The sequence below is a fragment of the Cervus elaphus genome, chromosome 13 (genome assembly GCF_910594005.1).
Source record: "Cervus elaphus chromosome 13, mCerEla1.1, whole genome shotgun sequence".
NCBI classification, from domain to species: Eukaryota; Metazoa; Chordata; class Mammalia; order Artiodactyla; family Cervidae; genus Cervus; species Cervus elaphus.
In genome coordinates, this window is record NC_057827.1 from 31,104,804 (window position 1) to 31,121,879 (window position 17,076).

The window sequence follows — 17,076 nt, forward strand, 5'->3', positions numbered from 1 at the left end:
TAAGGATGCTACTGAAGCCTGGAATTTTAGAGTGTGTGTCAGAGGAGCCAGGCTTGGGACAGTCATAGCTCTGGTCACCTTCCGGAGGAGGAGGTTGGGCTGCAAAGACCCCCAGATGGGTCAGGTGCCAGACAGAGGTGTGGCATGGATGGGGGTTCACACAATCACCTCCACCTGGCTTGTCAGAGGAGGGTCTGAGGAGGCTGGGAGCTCGCCACTGGGGTCTCTACCTGACCTATGAGGGGAGTTTCAAGTCAGTCACTAAGTCAAACACAGAAGAGGTCAAGTCCCTTGAAAATCCCATAGCTCACACATAGAATTCAGACCTCAGACCCAAGCCCACTATCTTGGCTTTTCCCTCACCAAGATGGAAAGAAAACCTTTTCCTTCCTTCTTTCCTCCCTCCCTTCCTTTCTCTTTACTGTACAACACAGGGAATACAACCAACATTTTATAATACTATAAATGGAGTATCTTCAAAAATTGTCAATCACTATGGTGTGCACTTGTAACTTACATAATATTATACATCAACTCTACCTCAGTTAAAAAAAAAGAATGCAATTTACCTTGAGAATAAAAAAGTAACCAGATCAGCACACATAGAGAAATACTTAAATGAATTTGATTTTTCTCATTATGGAATATTATGTTGCTTAAAGGATCAAATTTTTATAAAATTTACAACAATAAGAACAACAAAAACCTTTTCTTTGAATGAGCACTAGGTCAGACATTTCTTGATTTATAGGGACCGTGTTTATTTCAGCTAACTTATTTTAGTTTCCCTGGTGGCTCAGATGGTAAAGAATCAGCCTGCAATGCAGGAGAATCGGGTTTGATCCCTGGGTTGGGGAGATCCTCTGGAGAAGGGAATGGCAACCCACTCTAGTATTTTTGCCTGGAGAATTCATGGACAGGCCATGGGGTTGAAAAGAGTCCGACACAACTGAGCGACTAACACACTTTGCTCCATAACAAATAACCTGAATGTAATAGCTTACAGTAACAACCCTTGATTCCATGGATCAGGAATTTCAAAAGGGCTCAGAAGAGATGGTTTGTTTCTGCACCACTGATACTTGGGCCTCATGGCTGCTAAGACCCTTCTACACTCACACGCTGGCTTCCAGGTCAGGGAGGTAGGACATCTTACATGGAAGCTCAGGGAAGTCACACCACCTCCCTTTCATCGGGCTTCCTGGACTGAAGCAGTCACCAGTGTCAAAATGTTCATGGCCTTTTTTTAAAACTGTGACAACACTGCAACAATATTTTAAAGGGCCTTGCTATCTTGCAACAATTTCTCCCTTGAAGAGAGCTCCCGCAGGCAGCCGGGGTAAAGCTACTGTAAGTAGAACTGTGTCTATCACTGGGATGGTTCAGATGATGAGCCTGGCTCCCTCCCCTTCAACCCACCCACGAGTCTGGGCTGCAGTCTCTGAATCGGGCCCTCCCACCCCAGGAGTTACTGCTTCATAATGATGCGTGGGCTGATAAAGGTCTCTAAGGTGAGACTTCAAGGACACAGCAGAACCCGTCCCCATTCACTGAGAACTCGTCTGGGAGGGGCTGCACACCCTGAGGCACTGCATATGGCATAGCACTGTCCAGTGGCTGGCCGCTGGTGGAGAGGTGGGCATCCGTGTCCCCTTGTAAAGGAATCTTTGGAGGGCCTGCCTCCCAGTGACCTGCCAGAGCCAACACAGACCACTCAAAGGGCCTCCGTCAGTCGTTCCTAGTGGGAACTATTTCTGCTCTTTGAGGAACCGACTTCTGGTTGGAGATGGCAAACTCTTGGATTTACCTGAAATGTAATTAAAATGAATTTATGGGACTTTCCTGGTGGTCCAATGGTTAAGACTCTACACTCCCAAGGCAGAGGGCCCAGGTTCAATCTCTGGTAGGGGAATTAGATCCTGCATGCTGCAACTAAGATCCAGTATGGCCAAATAGATAAAAATCAATACATTAAAAAAAAAAAAAGAAAAACAAATTCATTTTCAACTTCTCCTTTCCTTTTCGTTGGGGGAAAATATTTCTTTTTTTGTCACCCTGAAACATCAATATCCCTGGTTGTGCAGTTCTCTGCTTTACGCACAAAAGAAGTTTCTTACTAAAGACCAAATCCAAATCCCAAACCAGAAAACTCTGGTTCAAAGACCCTCGAATATAAACAACCAGCCCATACTACATTTGGAATATTTTAAATCAACCAGTTTAACTATAAAATCAGGTCTGATTGCTACTGACTCTTTCAATGTATGGCTTCCCTGATGGCTCAGTGATCAAGAATCCGCCTGGCAATGCAGGAGATGCAGGTTGGATCCCTGGTATGGGAAGATCCCTTGGAGAAGGAAATGGCAACCCACTCGGATATTCTTGCCTGAAGAACCCCACAGGCAGAGGATCCTGGTGGACTACATTCCATGGGGTTGCAAAAGAGTCAGACATGACTGATAGACTGAACAACTACTCTAGATGTACTGTCCTACATAGGAAGCCCACAGTCCAGGAGACTAGATATGCATGTGAGGATGTGAATGATGGATGGATATTAAAGGTGACCACACAACCCTGGTCCCCATACTAAAGAGGCCACCTGACTGAGCATGACCCCACCCCACTTTCTAACTGCCTTCTGCACTAACAAAAAAAAAAATACTGCTTCCCTGTATCCTGTCAACCATCCTTCAGTCCTTCCCTAAGACCTACAAGCAAACAGCCAAGAATTAAGAAGTCTTTATCCTATATTGTTCATGGCAAATCCGCCCAACCCTGTTAACAGGAATACTCATTAGGCAGGATTCCCCTAAGAGCCCAGAATGGGCTAACCTGGCTCTTATTTAATTGATCTGATAAATTCTCACATTAATTAGCTAGCTTCCCAGAGGCTGGGGATGCAGGCACCAGGACAAGGCCAGAGAACCTGGGCTCTGCCTTTCGCTAGATGTGGCCTCAGGGAAGTCTCTGAACCTGACTGAGGCTTGGTTTTCTTACCTGTAGGGTGGGAAGGCGTGGCGCCTTTCTTGTGCCATCTCCAAGCGAATCAATAAGTCAACATGTCAGCGGAGCTCTGAAGCATTCCCTGGAGGCTACTGACCTTGACAGGTGCTGAGCAAGAACCTCAGAATCAACTCAAAAGGATTAAACGCAGCATTTGGCCCAGAACATCCACCAGGGAGGGGACTGCTGCTGCTGCTGCTAAGTCGCTTCAGTCGTGTCCAACTCTGTGCAACCCCATAGACGGCAGCCCACCAGGCTCCTCTGTCCACGGGATTCTCTAGGCAAGAATACTGGGGTGGGTTGCCATTTCCTTCTTCTGGGGGAGGGGATTACAAGTTATGAATGGCCATTTGGGTATGTGTGTTGGGGGTAGGGGTGGACAGTCCCTGAAAAAACAGACAATCCCCACTGAGACCAGAGACCCTCCCAGATCATCGTGGAGGAGGGCAGGTCCCATGTCCCTTGTGCTCAGGCATGGAAGCCATCTGCTTCAGGAGCCTGGAAGAGACCATCCATCATTTTAATGTGCCTTTCTCACACATTGCTGCTGACCCTGTAGATATCTCTTAAGAAATCTTTGGATAGCGGAGTCTCAGAAGCATTTCCGGTTTTCATCTCTCCCCCGTGTAAACCTGTACCAGATGTGAGGCTAGCTCTTATTGGATTATTCTGCCCTCCGGCACCACTGGGAGACTGGATGTGAAGACAGTTTTCTGCTCCACCCCCATGTCACACAGCAGAGAATGGTTTGTTCCCCTACTAGCACGGCAAGCCATCAGTGACTCCCTGGTAAAGAGGAAGGACGATGCCCAGAGTTGTCATCCCACAGCCTGGCTGCCACCAGGAAGCCAGCCCCAGAGGAGACTGCTATAGAACAAAGCACAGACCTCACTCCACCTGCCGCCAAGCTCCTCTCTACAAACCATGTTCTGTTGTTCCCCTTCGGTCACCTCCTCCCACTTTTGTATTCATGAAGGTGGACTAAGTTACAGTAATAGGTAGGCCCTGGATGATTATGGCTCAAACACAGTGACCATCTGCGAGCACCCTTGGCTAGATTTCTGGGTTCCAGGCTGCTCTATTTTGTGACTCCATCATCCCCCATCCCCTAGCGCTTTGTTGACATAAGTATCCACTGGGCAGAGGAAGAAGAGAAAATACAGGAGGAGAGATCACTGTCTAAAAGCCCACAGCCCCTCTGCTCACAGTCCCACCCTAGGGACTTAGTCACCTGGTCACACCTCACTGCACAGGTATGTGGGAAGTATGGTTGCTCAGTGCTGTAGAAAGGAGGGATGGATTTTGTGGATATCTTAAGCCAGTTGGGCTGCTGAAACACAATATCTGGTGTCTTATAAACAACAAATATTTATTTCTCATAGTTCTGGAGGCTGCAAGTCCAAGATCAAGGTTATCAGCATATTCAATGTCTATTAACTAGATTTTTGAGGAACTAATAGGACCAAAGAAACCATGTCCAAGTGTTAATAGAGTTTGTGTCTGGAACTTAAGATAACCCTTCATCTCTAACCTCCTACAGGCTGGAAGCAGGATGGGGAAAGTGCTCAACCCCCTAAGGGAGGCAGATTCCTGTTGCCCACCACCACCGCCCCCTACTCCCAGGGCAGCCAAGGAGGATGATGGTGGAGGGGGAGCCCCTCGAAGTGGAGGAGCACCCCATGGTGACCTGGCCTCCCAGGGAGCGGGGCTAGATTGTTCACACACTCACTCCAGGATGAAGGGCAAAATTTGCCCAGCAGTGTTCAGAATCACTGTGAACACTGTCTGCTGGGGTTGCCCCCTCCTCCCCTTTCTGAATTGGTCTGTTTGTTGTGTATTCTGTCCCTTCCCATCACTGCACACTGGGGTTGTGTATTGGGGCTGGGGGTGGGGTGCAGCAGCCTACAGAGGTAATGGATCTCCAGCAGATGCTTGAATCTCTGTCTTCCTGCCTGTCTCTGATCTCTGGGTCAGGATTTATAAGTTTTCCCACCAGGGGAGGGGGACAGTGTATTTTGTGTATGGAAAAGAAGGCATGAGGGACACTCTGGGTCCCTCTGCCATGGCAACCAGCATGTTCTAGACAGAGGCTGCTCCGTCAACTTGGGTGTCCCCAGGCAACTCACGAAGGAAGTGTAGCATTGCCAGAAATTAACATTTGAGATTTATAAGCAGTCTTTCCTGCAGCATGGGCCAGCTTCTCCTGACAGGTACATGGATCTTGTCTACCTCACCTCCTGAAGAAGTGTCCATGGAGCTTCTGCCCTGCTCCAGCCTGGCCTGGTGCCTCTATGCTCCTCCCTTTCCTCCTGTGTTGAATGCCTCTTTCCTGTATCACACGCCTCCTTCTTCTTTCTCGGTTGGCTTCTTTATTTTGGTGAAAGAAAAATTTGAGACCTCATTCATCTCAAAGAACTTGATTTATACTTTTGCTGGGTGATGACTGGAGAATAATTTTTCTTTAGATCCCCAAGGCTTTGCCCCTCACCTTCTGACTCCTGACCATCTATCTGTGACCTGCTTCTAACGTCAGGACACTTTTGTCCCCATTATCCTGCACTTCAACAGTGATAAGCCTTTGGGAAGAACAATTTTTTCCCTGTTGAGCTTCTTGTGGGTCTTTCAACACATGCTCTTGAGTTTGGGAGATTTTTTTAAAAGACGAATTCATTGATGATTTCCTCCCTTCCACCCCCGCCCCTGTGTTTCTCTGATCACTCTTTTGGGATTCCTATTATTTCATTAATGGACTTTCTGGATGGTCTGCCTTTGTTTTTTCTCTCCTGTTTCCCATTTTGGAGGTTTCTTTTTGTTTTGCTTTCACAGAGATTTCCTCAACTTTATCTTCCAATCCCTCCTGGCAGTATTTTTTTTTTAATTTTGCATGTTCAGTCGCTAAGTCATGTCTGACTCTTTTGAGACCTCACAGACTGTAGCCCACCAGACTCCTCTGTCCATAGGCTTCTCCAGGCAAGAATACTGGAGTGGGTTACCATTTCTTCCTCCAGGGAATCTTCCTGATCCAGGGATGAAACCTGTGTCTCCTGCACTGGCAGGCAGATTCTTTATCACTGAGCCACCTGGGAAGCACTTTATTTCCACTACTTCAAATTTCCATGAACACTTTTTGTTTGTTCACCAAAAATTTCTTTATACATGGCCTCCCTTCATGGGTTGCCATATTTTCTTTAATTACTCTGATGACATGACTTCGATTGATGATTACATTGCCGTGTACTTCTCTCTGCACAGTCTCTGTTTCCTCCAAGATGCTGTTAAAAAATCTATTGGGGCTTTAGATTTCATGACACAGGATTTCCTGAGATGCTAGATCAGCTCTGGCCACCTGTGAAAGCTGGATTAGAGACTCTTTATCTGTGGGGGCTCGGGAAGGGCAGCCTTCCATGGAGTGTGGTCTGGTGGGTGGTTCCACTGGGCAGCTGCAGATGTAAGGAAACTAAGGTGTTCCCCTTGGCCTATTTTAATGCCCCAGGAAAGATCCTTCTAGTCTCTCGGCTGCCTGCATTCTGAAAACCCAGAAGGGAAGCTGGAACATGGTCTCAGCATCTAATATCTACAGGTTCATTTAACTCCTCTGTTCCTATTATAGCACCTCTGCCCTTCACTGTGCATGGTATCTCTCAGCCCAAGATGCTTCCATTTACCTTATTTATATTATTATTATTATTTCTAATTTGATCATGCCGGGCAGCATGTGGAATCTTAGTTCCCTGAACAGGGATTGAACCCATGACCTCCGTATTGGAAGCACAGAATTTTAACTGCTGTACCACCAGGGAAGTCCCCTTTAACCTTCTTTAGATGACAGACATCCCATCTTTGGTCAGGATGGGGAAGGCAGCACAGATCTGCTGAGACAGTCTGGATGCTTCTTAAGCAGTTCAGTTCAGTTCAATCACTCAGTCGTGTCCGACTCGTTGCAACCCCATGAACTGCATCAAGCCAGGCCTCCCTGTCCATCACCAACTCCCGCAGACTTTCAGCCAATTATTATCTTAGCCCTCATTTAAACCCTCATCCAGAGGTGCCTAGTGCCATCCATTGGTGGACCTATTGGGGACTCCAGAGTTTTTTTTCTTGGCTCCCCACACCCTATCCCACCCCTATACCATTTCAAGACTTAATTGTCTCAGGTCTGTATAGTATTCCAGCTACAACAACTGTGTTGCAGTTACTTTTTCCCTTGCTTGCCCAATTCTTGCCAATTTCTTTCTGACAACAGGCAAACACTGCTACGAAAGGAGGTTCCACAAGTCAGAGTCAACACACACCATCCATCCACCATCTCCAGTGGAAATCTCAACCCTCTTTCCAGCCCAGCCTCTCCACTCTCCAGACATATCCCCATTCACTTGCTCTGGGCTGATCTTTCCCACCCTGAACTGTGTGCTCAGTCCTGTCTGACTCTTTGCGACCCCATGGACCATATACCCCACCAGGCTCCTCTGTCCATGAGATTTTCCAGGCAAGAATACTGGAGTGGGTTGCCATTTCCTCCTGCAGGGGATCTTCCCAACCCAGAGATTGAACCTGGGTCTCCTGCAGCTCCTGTTTTTGTTTATTCCATTCCTTCCATCTGACACTTGATCCCCACCCACCCTCAGACATACAGAAGCCACATCTGTCAAAATCTGATGAAGCAAGAATAACACAGGCCAGGGGTTATGGTAAGATTTTCCTCTGAGGAAGAGAATGTATGTATCTGGAAGACACTCCCACGTGGGGCTGGGATGAGGGTTGCTGGGCCCCAGGACCTCCTTCTATGAACAACCGTTAAAGGCCTGAGAAGCAGGCCAAGGGTGTGAGTTTTGCACCCAGGATGCCCTGAGAGTGCAGCCAAAACACTCAGGGAGGCTGCATCCATGCAGAGACCTGGGGACTGGTCTGGGCTGTGGATGGGGGTGGGATGTGTGTGCCTGCCGAGGACCCTTGACCCAGGCCTACCTTCCTCACCCAGAGCAGAGGATGGTCAGTTGTAGCCCAATGCATAGAAGAGTGCCTACTCCTAAGAGGCCTGCCAGGGTGTTCCCAGGCTGGGGTGTGTCAAGTGGGGTCATGGAGCTAGTGGTACCTTGTAGATTTAGCAGAATCCTGCTTGTTGGACAGAGTGGGGAGGGGGGTGGATGGCTGGTTAGTTAGCACAGGGCCAGCTCCATCCTTAATGAAGTGACTGAGTGTGACATGTGGTGAGACTGCAGGAACATTCTGAACCATTATTTGGTCAGAACACAAATCTCTTAAATGTCATCAACACAATTTGGCTGGGAGAAGAGAGATTACTTCCTGCCAGGAGGAGACCCTCTTAGAGGAGGAGTCTGACCCAGTGGCCCAGTACAGAGCCCCACCCCTGCAGAGCACACTGTGTGGTCTTCGCAAGGAGCCCCGACTCCACCAGGGAGCTGGAACTTTAGGGTTTTAATCACAGATTCCCAGGGTGCCCAGACGTACACACCAGTTTACAGGTCACCACAACATGCAACCCAAAACGCGTTCGTCCTTGGTGACCTGTAAAGTCTTTTCCACCCAGGCCCCAAGATAATTTGGTGTGAAATGGCTGCTCTTAATTTTGTGCGCAGAACGACTCTGTCTCACCCACCCCTCTTCTCTGGTCCGAGGGATCCAGTGCCTGGGCTGCCTTCCTTCCACTCTCTCCGCGCGGGCAGCTAACACGTTTGAATGCCATTAAAGGCTGCAAACCACGGCCGGTCTTTCCGGCCCAGGGGCTTGCTGCGCTCGGCTTCAGCCTCTAACCTCTACGCTGATGGCCTAGGCCTGGAGAAGGGCGGTGGGGTGGCCTCGGAGACAGTGAGGGTGAGCGCGCCGGGGAGAACCAAGGGCAAGTGGGCGGGGCAGGGCAGGGAGCGTTTCCTCAGCGAGGCCAGGCAGTGGGTGGGCGGGGCGCTGTGGGCGGGGCCCGCGCAGTCGGTGGCGTCGGAAGCCTTCCCGGCCGGGTGGGAGAGGAGCAGCCTGGAGAAGTTGGCAGCGGGCCTGGGGAGGGGAGGCGGAGGAAGGGGCCCCGCGTTCCATGAGCAGCGGCGCCGGCGCCCCGGCACGTAGTTCACTCCTGCGAGCATGGGATGCGGTGGGCACGTCACCCGCGCTCCCAGGCTAACCACCAGCCTGGTGCCAGTCCGCCTCCGGTTGACCCAGGTTCAAGGGCAGTGAGGCCGGGCCCAGTTCCCGGCTGCCCGGGACGATCGGGAGCTCTGGGTCCCTCCCGTCAGTGCAGCCCCTGCCCCACCCGAGACCCTGCTGGGCCGCGCCGAGCACCGGGCTCGGCAGGGGAGGAGTTTGCAGCGGGCGAGCGGCCTGAGTCTCGAGGCGCTGCCGCCCAGGAACCCAGCTTCGGCGGGGTGAGGCGGGTTTGTTCCGAGCTGGCCGGAGCGGACACGCCTCCTCGCTGGGCACCTCGCTCGGGAGGGGAAAGGGAGAAGCGGAGGCGAGCCCCGCAGGGCGCGCCCACCCGGCGCACAGCAGAGGCGGGGCGGGAGGGACAAAGGGGCGCCCTCCTGAGCGCTCCGCGCCGGGGTTCAAGGCTGTCACGGTACAAAAGCTCCAGCAGGAAAATACCCCGCGGGGTCCCAGCCGCGAAGAGGTGGGGGAGAGACCCGCGCGGCCACGCCCCGGCCTGCCGCCCTCGGACGTGGTGCGTCAGCGTGCCCGGCTCCCGGCTCTAATTTCCGCCCCTCCTCCCGCCCTCCAAGGGGACACGCCCATTGGCACGCGCAGGCCCCAGGCCGAGTGGGAGTCTCTCACTGTGAGGATTGGCCGGGCCGCGTACCCGCGAACCAATGGCGCCTGTCTTTGTCCTCGGCCACGCCCCTTCCCCAGAGGCGGGCGCGCGACCGCTCCATCCCGCCGGTGCGCGCTCTGGGATCCCCGCCCCCTCCGCGTGCGCGGCTCCCCGCGGCCGCCGCCGCCGCCCGTAACCTGCGCCGCCAGGATGTGGCTGGGGGCTGACGTCGGGTCCAGATGTGGCCCCGGCCCCGCCCACCCCCGGGGCCGGGCCGCCCACACCGAGCCGCGGCGCGCACGGCTGCTGTCCCGCCTGCCACAATGCGCGGCGAGGCTGCGGCCGCGACTTGGCGCGGTCGTCCCTAACGTCGCCGCTCGACATCCTTAGGACAGGCCGCCCCTGACGTCGCGCGGGGATCCCACTCGCCCGCGCCCCCCATGCGTTCACTCTTCGGAGCCCAGCCGGGCGGGCGCCTAGCAGACGCGGAGCCGCGCGGGTGACGGCAGAGGCGGCTGCGCGCCCAGCCCAGCCCGCGGAGAGGGCGCGCCTCGCCCCCGCCCCCCGCCCGCTCTCCGGAGGCCGTGGGTGCGGATGCGCCGCTGACGACTCGCAGCGACCAGCAGTGCCGCCCGTCCGCCGGCTGGATCCCGCAGCATGGCAGCCGCCGCCTATGTGGACCACTTCGCCGCCGAGTGCCTCGTGTCCATGTCGAACCGCGCGGTCGTGCACGGGCCGCGGGAGGGGCCGGAGCCCGGACCCGAGGGCGCGGCCGCTGTGGCCGCCACGCTGCCCCGCGTCGAAGAACGCCGCGACGGCAAGGACAGTGCCTCGCTCTTCGTAGTGGCGCGGATCCTAGCGGACCTTAACCAGCAAGCGCCGGCGCCCGCCCCAGCGGAGCGCAGAGAAGGCGCCGCGGCCCGGAAGGCGAGGACCCCCTGCCGCCTGCCGCCCGCGCCGCCACCCGCCCCCGAGCCCGCCTCCCCCGGCGCCAGTGGCGCGGCGGCCGCGCCCCTCAGCCCGGCGTGGAGCGAGCCCGAGCCCGAACCCGAGGCGGGGCTGGAGCCCGAGCGAGAGCCGGGGCCCGCGGGGAGCGGCGAGCCCGGCCTCAGACAAAGGGGCCGGCGGGGCCGAAGTCGCACCGACCTCGAGTCCCCGCAGAGAAAGCACAAGTGCCACTACGCGGGCTGCGAGAAAGTTTACGGGAAATCCTCGCACCTCAAGGCGCACCTGAGAACTCACACAGGTCAGTGGGGCGGCCCGGGAGCCCCGAGCAAGCGACCCGGGGTCAGTGCTAGTCTCCCGGCCACACCCCCAGAGCCGCCAGCTGGGTGCGAGGGCGATCGGGCCGGGAACGGTCGGGGCCTCGCCCCTTTCCCCGCGGCTCCGGACTGCGGGCTACCCTGCGCGCCGCGCGAGGCGGGTCCGTGCGCTGGGAGCCGGCGCCCGCCCGGCGACCGCGCCCCCGCCGGGCACGCCCCCTCCTCCGGCGCGCCCGGGCGGGGCCGCGGGGGCGAGTGTCGTCATCGGGGGCGGGGACCCCGCCCAGGCCCGGGGGCGCGCGGGCAGGTGCGGGCGAGCTGGGTGGGGGTCGCGGGTGGCACCCGGGGAGATTGGCGGCCCGGACGCCCGGGAGCCGTGGGGAACGAGTGTCCTCGCCCGGCCCCTCCCCCGCCGGTCGGGCGCGCGCTCAGCAGGGGCGGGCCCGGCCCGGGTGCGCGGCGGGCGAAGTTCACGCGGGGACAGGGCTTTCTCCAGCCACTCGGCACATTCTTCGCTCTCCTCTTCCTGTAATTTTTCCAGCGCTCTAAGGTTTAATTTGTCGAAACCGGAGCCAGCGGCTGCCGACGTGGGGGGGGGGGGGGGTGGGCGGTCCCGGGTCCTCGCCCGGGGCTCTTTGTGGGAGCCCCGCCCATCCGGCCGGCGGGGGCGCGCCGGACCCGAGGGGCTCCTTGGGGCCTCGGCGCTTTCTCCCGAAAGGAGCGCCCTGCCTTCTGGCCGCGGATCTGCGCCGCCTTCCTCCCGGCCTCGCTCTCACCTGCCGGGGCCGGATGCGGGCGGGCAGCACCTGCACGGGGGCGGGCGGCGGGAGTCGACATTCTGGGAGCCCCGGACCGCCGCCCGCCCCCCACCCCAAGGCAGCATTTTCCTCTCGCGGGCCCAGGACTTTGTCGTAGATTTCTCTGTGGTTGTTTTTTGTCTTTAAACACAAAAGTAGAAACAGTCTTTCAATGGATGGCATGCTTTCTGTCCCAGTTTGGTTAAAGAATTGTGTATTTCCTCCGAGCCCACGCGAACTCTTATGGACACAAGTCTTCCACTTTGGGGACCGGTTCAAAACTCTCATACCGTTAACTTTGTTTCAAAAGTTGAGGCGTCTCATTTGTCAAAGAGTTCACAAGCTGATTAAATGACTGATTTAAAAGCCGCAGTTTTCAAGAACCTAGAACTGAAAAGCTTTTTATCCCGAAAAATTTGCAAATGAAACGCCACACGGTCTGCAGGTGTCAGGAACTGCGGATCTCACGAACTGCACCCCCGACGCCGGCCCCGCATTTCTGGTCCCGCGCTGTGGCCGCTCAAACCGCTTGGCAGGTGGTGGGGTCGCGGGTGAAGGCGGGGCCATTTCTAGGCTGAGTCAGAATTCGGGCTGTGTGGACTGGGGGCGGGGGGGTGGGTGGGGACGTTGCTGCAAGAGTGGGTGTGGTCGTGGGGGAGGGGGCACGCTGGATTCTGAGCGAGGTGTACCCCGTCCCCCAATAGCGGGGCCGCGTTTGGTTTGTGGCTGGAGTTGAGCACTCGGTTGAGAGCCAGGCCAGTACCGAGCAGGGGACTGTATTGGAAAAGCTTTTTGAATCCTGTGTTACTGTGGCCTCTCAACCCGGTAAAGAGTCTGCCTGCAGTGCGGGAGACCCGGGTTCGATCCCTGGATCGGGAAGATCCCCTGGAGAAGGAAATGGCACCCCACTCCAGTATTCTTGTCTGGGAAATCCCATGGACGGAGGAGCCTGATCAGCTACAGTCCATGGGGTCGCAAACAATCGGATGCGACTGAGCGACTTCTCTTTCTTTCTTTCCTAACCCGGCAGCACCGGGTCGCAAGATTCGCGAATTGCGGAGGGACCAGCCCCGGGGCGGGGCTCGCCCGGGCCTCCGGCTGGGGCTGCCTTCCGGATTGCCTCAACTCCCCTGCTCCAGGCTGTCTGTGCCCTGAGCGGCACGGGGCAAGATGGCTAGATGTTTAGGGCAGGGGCGCTGGGAACCCGCGCCTTCGCAGTGGGGCGGAAGCCAGTTTCTCCCGGGTGCCTGGAAGCCAGAACAGGATGAATCCATTCTTTGGCCTGCAGTGTACTAGTCTGTTCATTCTTAGAGCAGGGAGCTGGCCCCGCCTTCCAAGTGTGTAGAAACTCGAATCTCTGCCTCCAGAGCAGATCTCCAGGTCTGGAGTGCACAGGGTCCCTTGGGGCCCTTGGAAATGTAGGTTCCCAGGTCCCAGAGGCTGACTGCAGTTTAAGGGGTCCCTTCAGGTGCATCTGCTTATGAACTAAGGATCTACCTGTGGCCCAGGGCACCTTAGGAAGCCTGAACCCAGGTGTGCAGAGGATAAGTAACTGGTGATCATAGAAGGTATAGGGGTAGCCCGCAGAAGGGAGAGGCTAGGCAAGCGCTGGCTGCAAGGGCTGACCCAGAGGCGATTTGCGAAGACCGGGGAGGCAGACCCTGTTTGTGGGCTCCCAGAGTGTTCTGGTGGGGAGGGTCTCTGCATGCAGTGACTCAGGTCATGCCAGGCCTTTCAAACTGTTAGGGACACCCCCTCCCCGCCCCCCCCCGCACAGTGATTGTATGGTGGGGGGGCGTGAATACTAATATGATTTTAGCCAAGGAGGCAGTTGGAAGCTTGCTTTGCCTAGCTCTGTGACCAGGGACTGATTCCCATGCCTCCCTTGACCACCTGGAAGGTCTGCAGGAAATGGGTGTGCATATGTGAAAATCCTTTGGGAGGTCCTGAGGTCAGCTTTGACTTCGATCTCCCACCACCACCCCTCCCCCCACCCTCACCAACTGCATGCAAAGAGCCACCTGTCCTGGTTAGCTGTGTAGCAGTGTGGTCCCCTGTTACATCCCCCACTGGTCATCCTTGGGACTGATGATCCTCTGTCACCTTTAGGTAACTGATGTTAGAGCACGTGTATGATAGAATAAAACACAGGTCATGTTTGCAACTGAATCCCCTTACTGTTTGGTTGATCATAACTTCCCAGCCCAGACCTGGGAAGTTTGCTTAACCTCGCTCTGGGGACTCCCTAGACCAGGAGCAGATTTTCTTGGAGACTGAAGAGCTTTGATTTGAAAATTCAAGGACTTGGAGGAGGGAAGCATTGGATCCCTCTGAGGACACTCCCAAGCCCCCTACCTGGCAAAATCCCACATGTAAGGGTTCCTGCCTGCTGGGCTTGGTGGAGCTCTGGCAGAGTGGGCCCAGGCTTTCTTGGCAGACACATCCCAGATCCATTCTTCCCTGTGGGTTCTCACAAACAATTGTTTTCAGATCACCTTTGTACCCTATTCGCCCTCCAGCTCCAGCAGCCAGAACCTCTCCTTGCACCCTGGGCTGGGCCGTCTCTGCAGGTCTAGGGGCCTGGCTGGAAAGGTGGATCCAGCCCCGCCTCCTGCGGTCCAGGAGTTAATTGCTCCTGCGCACCTGCCCTGTGTGGGGTGGAAAATAGAGAAGGTTGCATTGTCTCAGCCATTTCCTGTGATCACTTGGGGCAGGGTTTGTTTAAAATTTATCTTGACCCCTGAACAAGGGATTTGATCCCCAGGGTGGTTATGGGGGCCAAGATTTATTCCTAACTCTCCCCCGACTCGAGCTCTGGCATTAGAACCTGATGTTCCAAGCACACTGCCCGCCTAGACCCCTGGCAGGTGCTCCCCAGGCAGCTGTGTTGGGAAGGCAGCCGTCAGTGTGGAGGATGGCTGCCAGGATCTCCTTCACCCAGAGCAAGCCGCGCTGGCAGAGGGCCAGCACTTTGTCTGGGCCACAGCCAGGCCAGAGTCTCCCGCCCCTGCTCCCCCACAGTCCTAGCCTGCCAGTCGGCCTGGTTGTGAAACTCTTCAAACAATGCAGAAGTGTGCAGGCTGAATTCACAAGCCCTCCCCTCCCCCAGCTAGCCACTGTTACTCTATGTTATAGATCCATCTCTTTCCAGACTCTTTTAATGCATTTTTGTGTGTATACACATGCATGTTTATCCACGGAGTAGGTGATTTAAAAACACACATGTAGGATCCACAGAACACATCCAGTCAAGGCTTTTGTCCTGTGTGTTTGCTTAGGGAGGCAGCTTCATTCTTTTTCCTGGCTGCCTCATACTCCAGGGTGCAGCTCTGTGGCGGTACTGTCAGTCACCCAGCCTCTTACCTGCTGCAGGCTCAGCTGTGCTGCTTTTCTCATTTGTTTGCTGTTGGAAACCTTGTAGCAGGGGACTCCGGTGTGTGTCTTGGTGTCCACCTGGCATTTGTGGGGGATCGAGACCTAGTGGTATTAGTGATGGCATAGGTGGCGCATGTGTGGTGGAGCTACTCTGTTGACCTAAAGGACAGGTTGTGTCTTGAAAGGAAACAGACCAAAAGATATTGGTCTCCCCAGGGCTAAGGGTCCTGCTATATTGCTGACTGCCCTTTCTTTTTTTTCTAAAAACAAACTCCTTCCAGTTCTCCTTTGTACGTGTGAAAGCATCACATCGAGAACATTTTTTGAAGCAACCTCAACAAAGCCATGTTAGCCATGCCTCACAGCCAGCCGTTCTGCCATCCTGACATGGCTTACCCACTGGTGTTCAGCCCCCGCTGCAGTGAGGTATGCCCCGTGGGCCGCCCGGCACACAGCCTGCACTGGTGGGGGAGTGTCATGTGAGCTATTTGCTCCCCATTCCCCTGCCTGAAAGCAGACTGGAACCATACCCCCGCCTCGCTGCCAACACACACACACCCGCTTCCATGTGAGCGGCTGGTAGGACCAGGTTTCACTTAATCAGAGGCCCTGTCTGTGTGTGGCCTCTGGAACCAACAGGGTTGGGGGAGTTCCAACCCTGAGCAGGTGCTGTTGCCAGGTTCACTCATTGAAGGGGGCTCATGGGGACCCCTGGCTCTCAGGGCCTGTCTGCCCCAACATGACTTCGAATGCCGGTGGTTGTCTAACTCCTGGATGTAGTGCATCAGAAGGGCAAGGGTAGATGCACTGCTGGTAGCTAAAAGCCTGGGAGAGAGGAAACCAAAGGCTTATTCACATGTAGTAGTAATGTGTTTAAATGCATAACTTGAGAAACCCCACAAACCCCACAGCACTAGAGCAGACAGACCCGGGGTGTCTGCAGAAGCCATGCCATCCTCCCCACCATCCCCAGGGCCTGCGCCCCGTAACACCTGATCTTCCCAACAGAGGTCTGGAGCTTTCAGGTCATAGTTAAGGTGTGTCTGATTTGGGCTGAAAGAAGGCAACGAAAAGAGGTTTTAAAATAAAAAACCTGTAGAATGACACACTCAGCTCTGAGGTCGTGTCCAGCATATCCACACTGCTCGCCAGGGGCCAGGCCTTCCATTTGCAATAGGACCCTATGGAACAGGCACTGCCATTGCTACTCCTTTTTAAAGGACAGCCAGGCTCAAACTGCTTAAGAAATATGCTGGAGGGAATTCCCTGGTATTCCAGTGGCTAAGACTCCTTGCTTCTGATACAGGGGGCTGGGTTCGATCCCTGGTGAGGGAACTAGATCCCACGTGTCACAACTAAGACTCGATGCAGCCAAATAAATACAAATAAATTAAAAAAAAGAAATATGCCGGAGGTTGCAGAGCAGGTGAGGGTAGAGCTGGGACCTATGCCAGGCAGCCCCGCTCCAGAGTGTGGGTGTGTCTGCATGTGTGACAGCTGCACCCATGTGAACCCGGGGATGGCGGGTGAGCAGGGCCTCAGGATGTCAGAAGCCCATGTGCCCCTTGCACACTGCTTCCCCCGCAAGTCCTTATTACTTCTGAAACATTAAGAGGTGGTACAGTGTACTTGCATATATTCTCCTAGTTGGTAGTTAATATTCTCTCCCAGTTTACAAAAAAGTCTTCCTTCCCTCCTTCCCGCCTCCTCTCTCTAAATATTATATTTTCTGCCTTCTTTGCCTCTCAAAATACTATTTACTATGTAACATACAGTCCATATTCAGTTTCCCTGATAACTGCCCCCCCCCCCCAGGTGGCCCACACAAGAGCCAGGATGTGGTTAATCACACATTGCATTTGGTTATCCTCATTCTTCAGCA

The 17,076-nt window shown here is 54.8% G+C and overlaps 1 protein-coding gene across 1 annotated transcript in view; it reads left to right on the forward strand.

Moving 5' to 3' along the window:
• The first annotated feature begins 10,417 nt into the window (after nt 1-10,417).
• The window catches only part of KLF13 (Kruppel like factor 13), a 42,556-nt gene continuing 35,897 nt past the window's right edge, over nt 10,418-17,076 (forward strand). The window contains exon 1 of the mRNA XM_043921371.1: nt 10,418-11,006. Coding sequence (XP_043777306.1) covers nt 10,418-11,006 — 589 coding nt within the window. The remainder of the gene's footprint in view (nt 11,007-17,076) is intronic.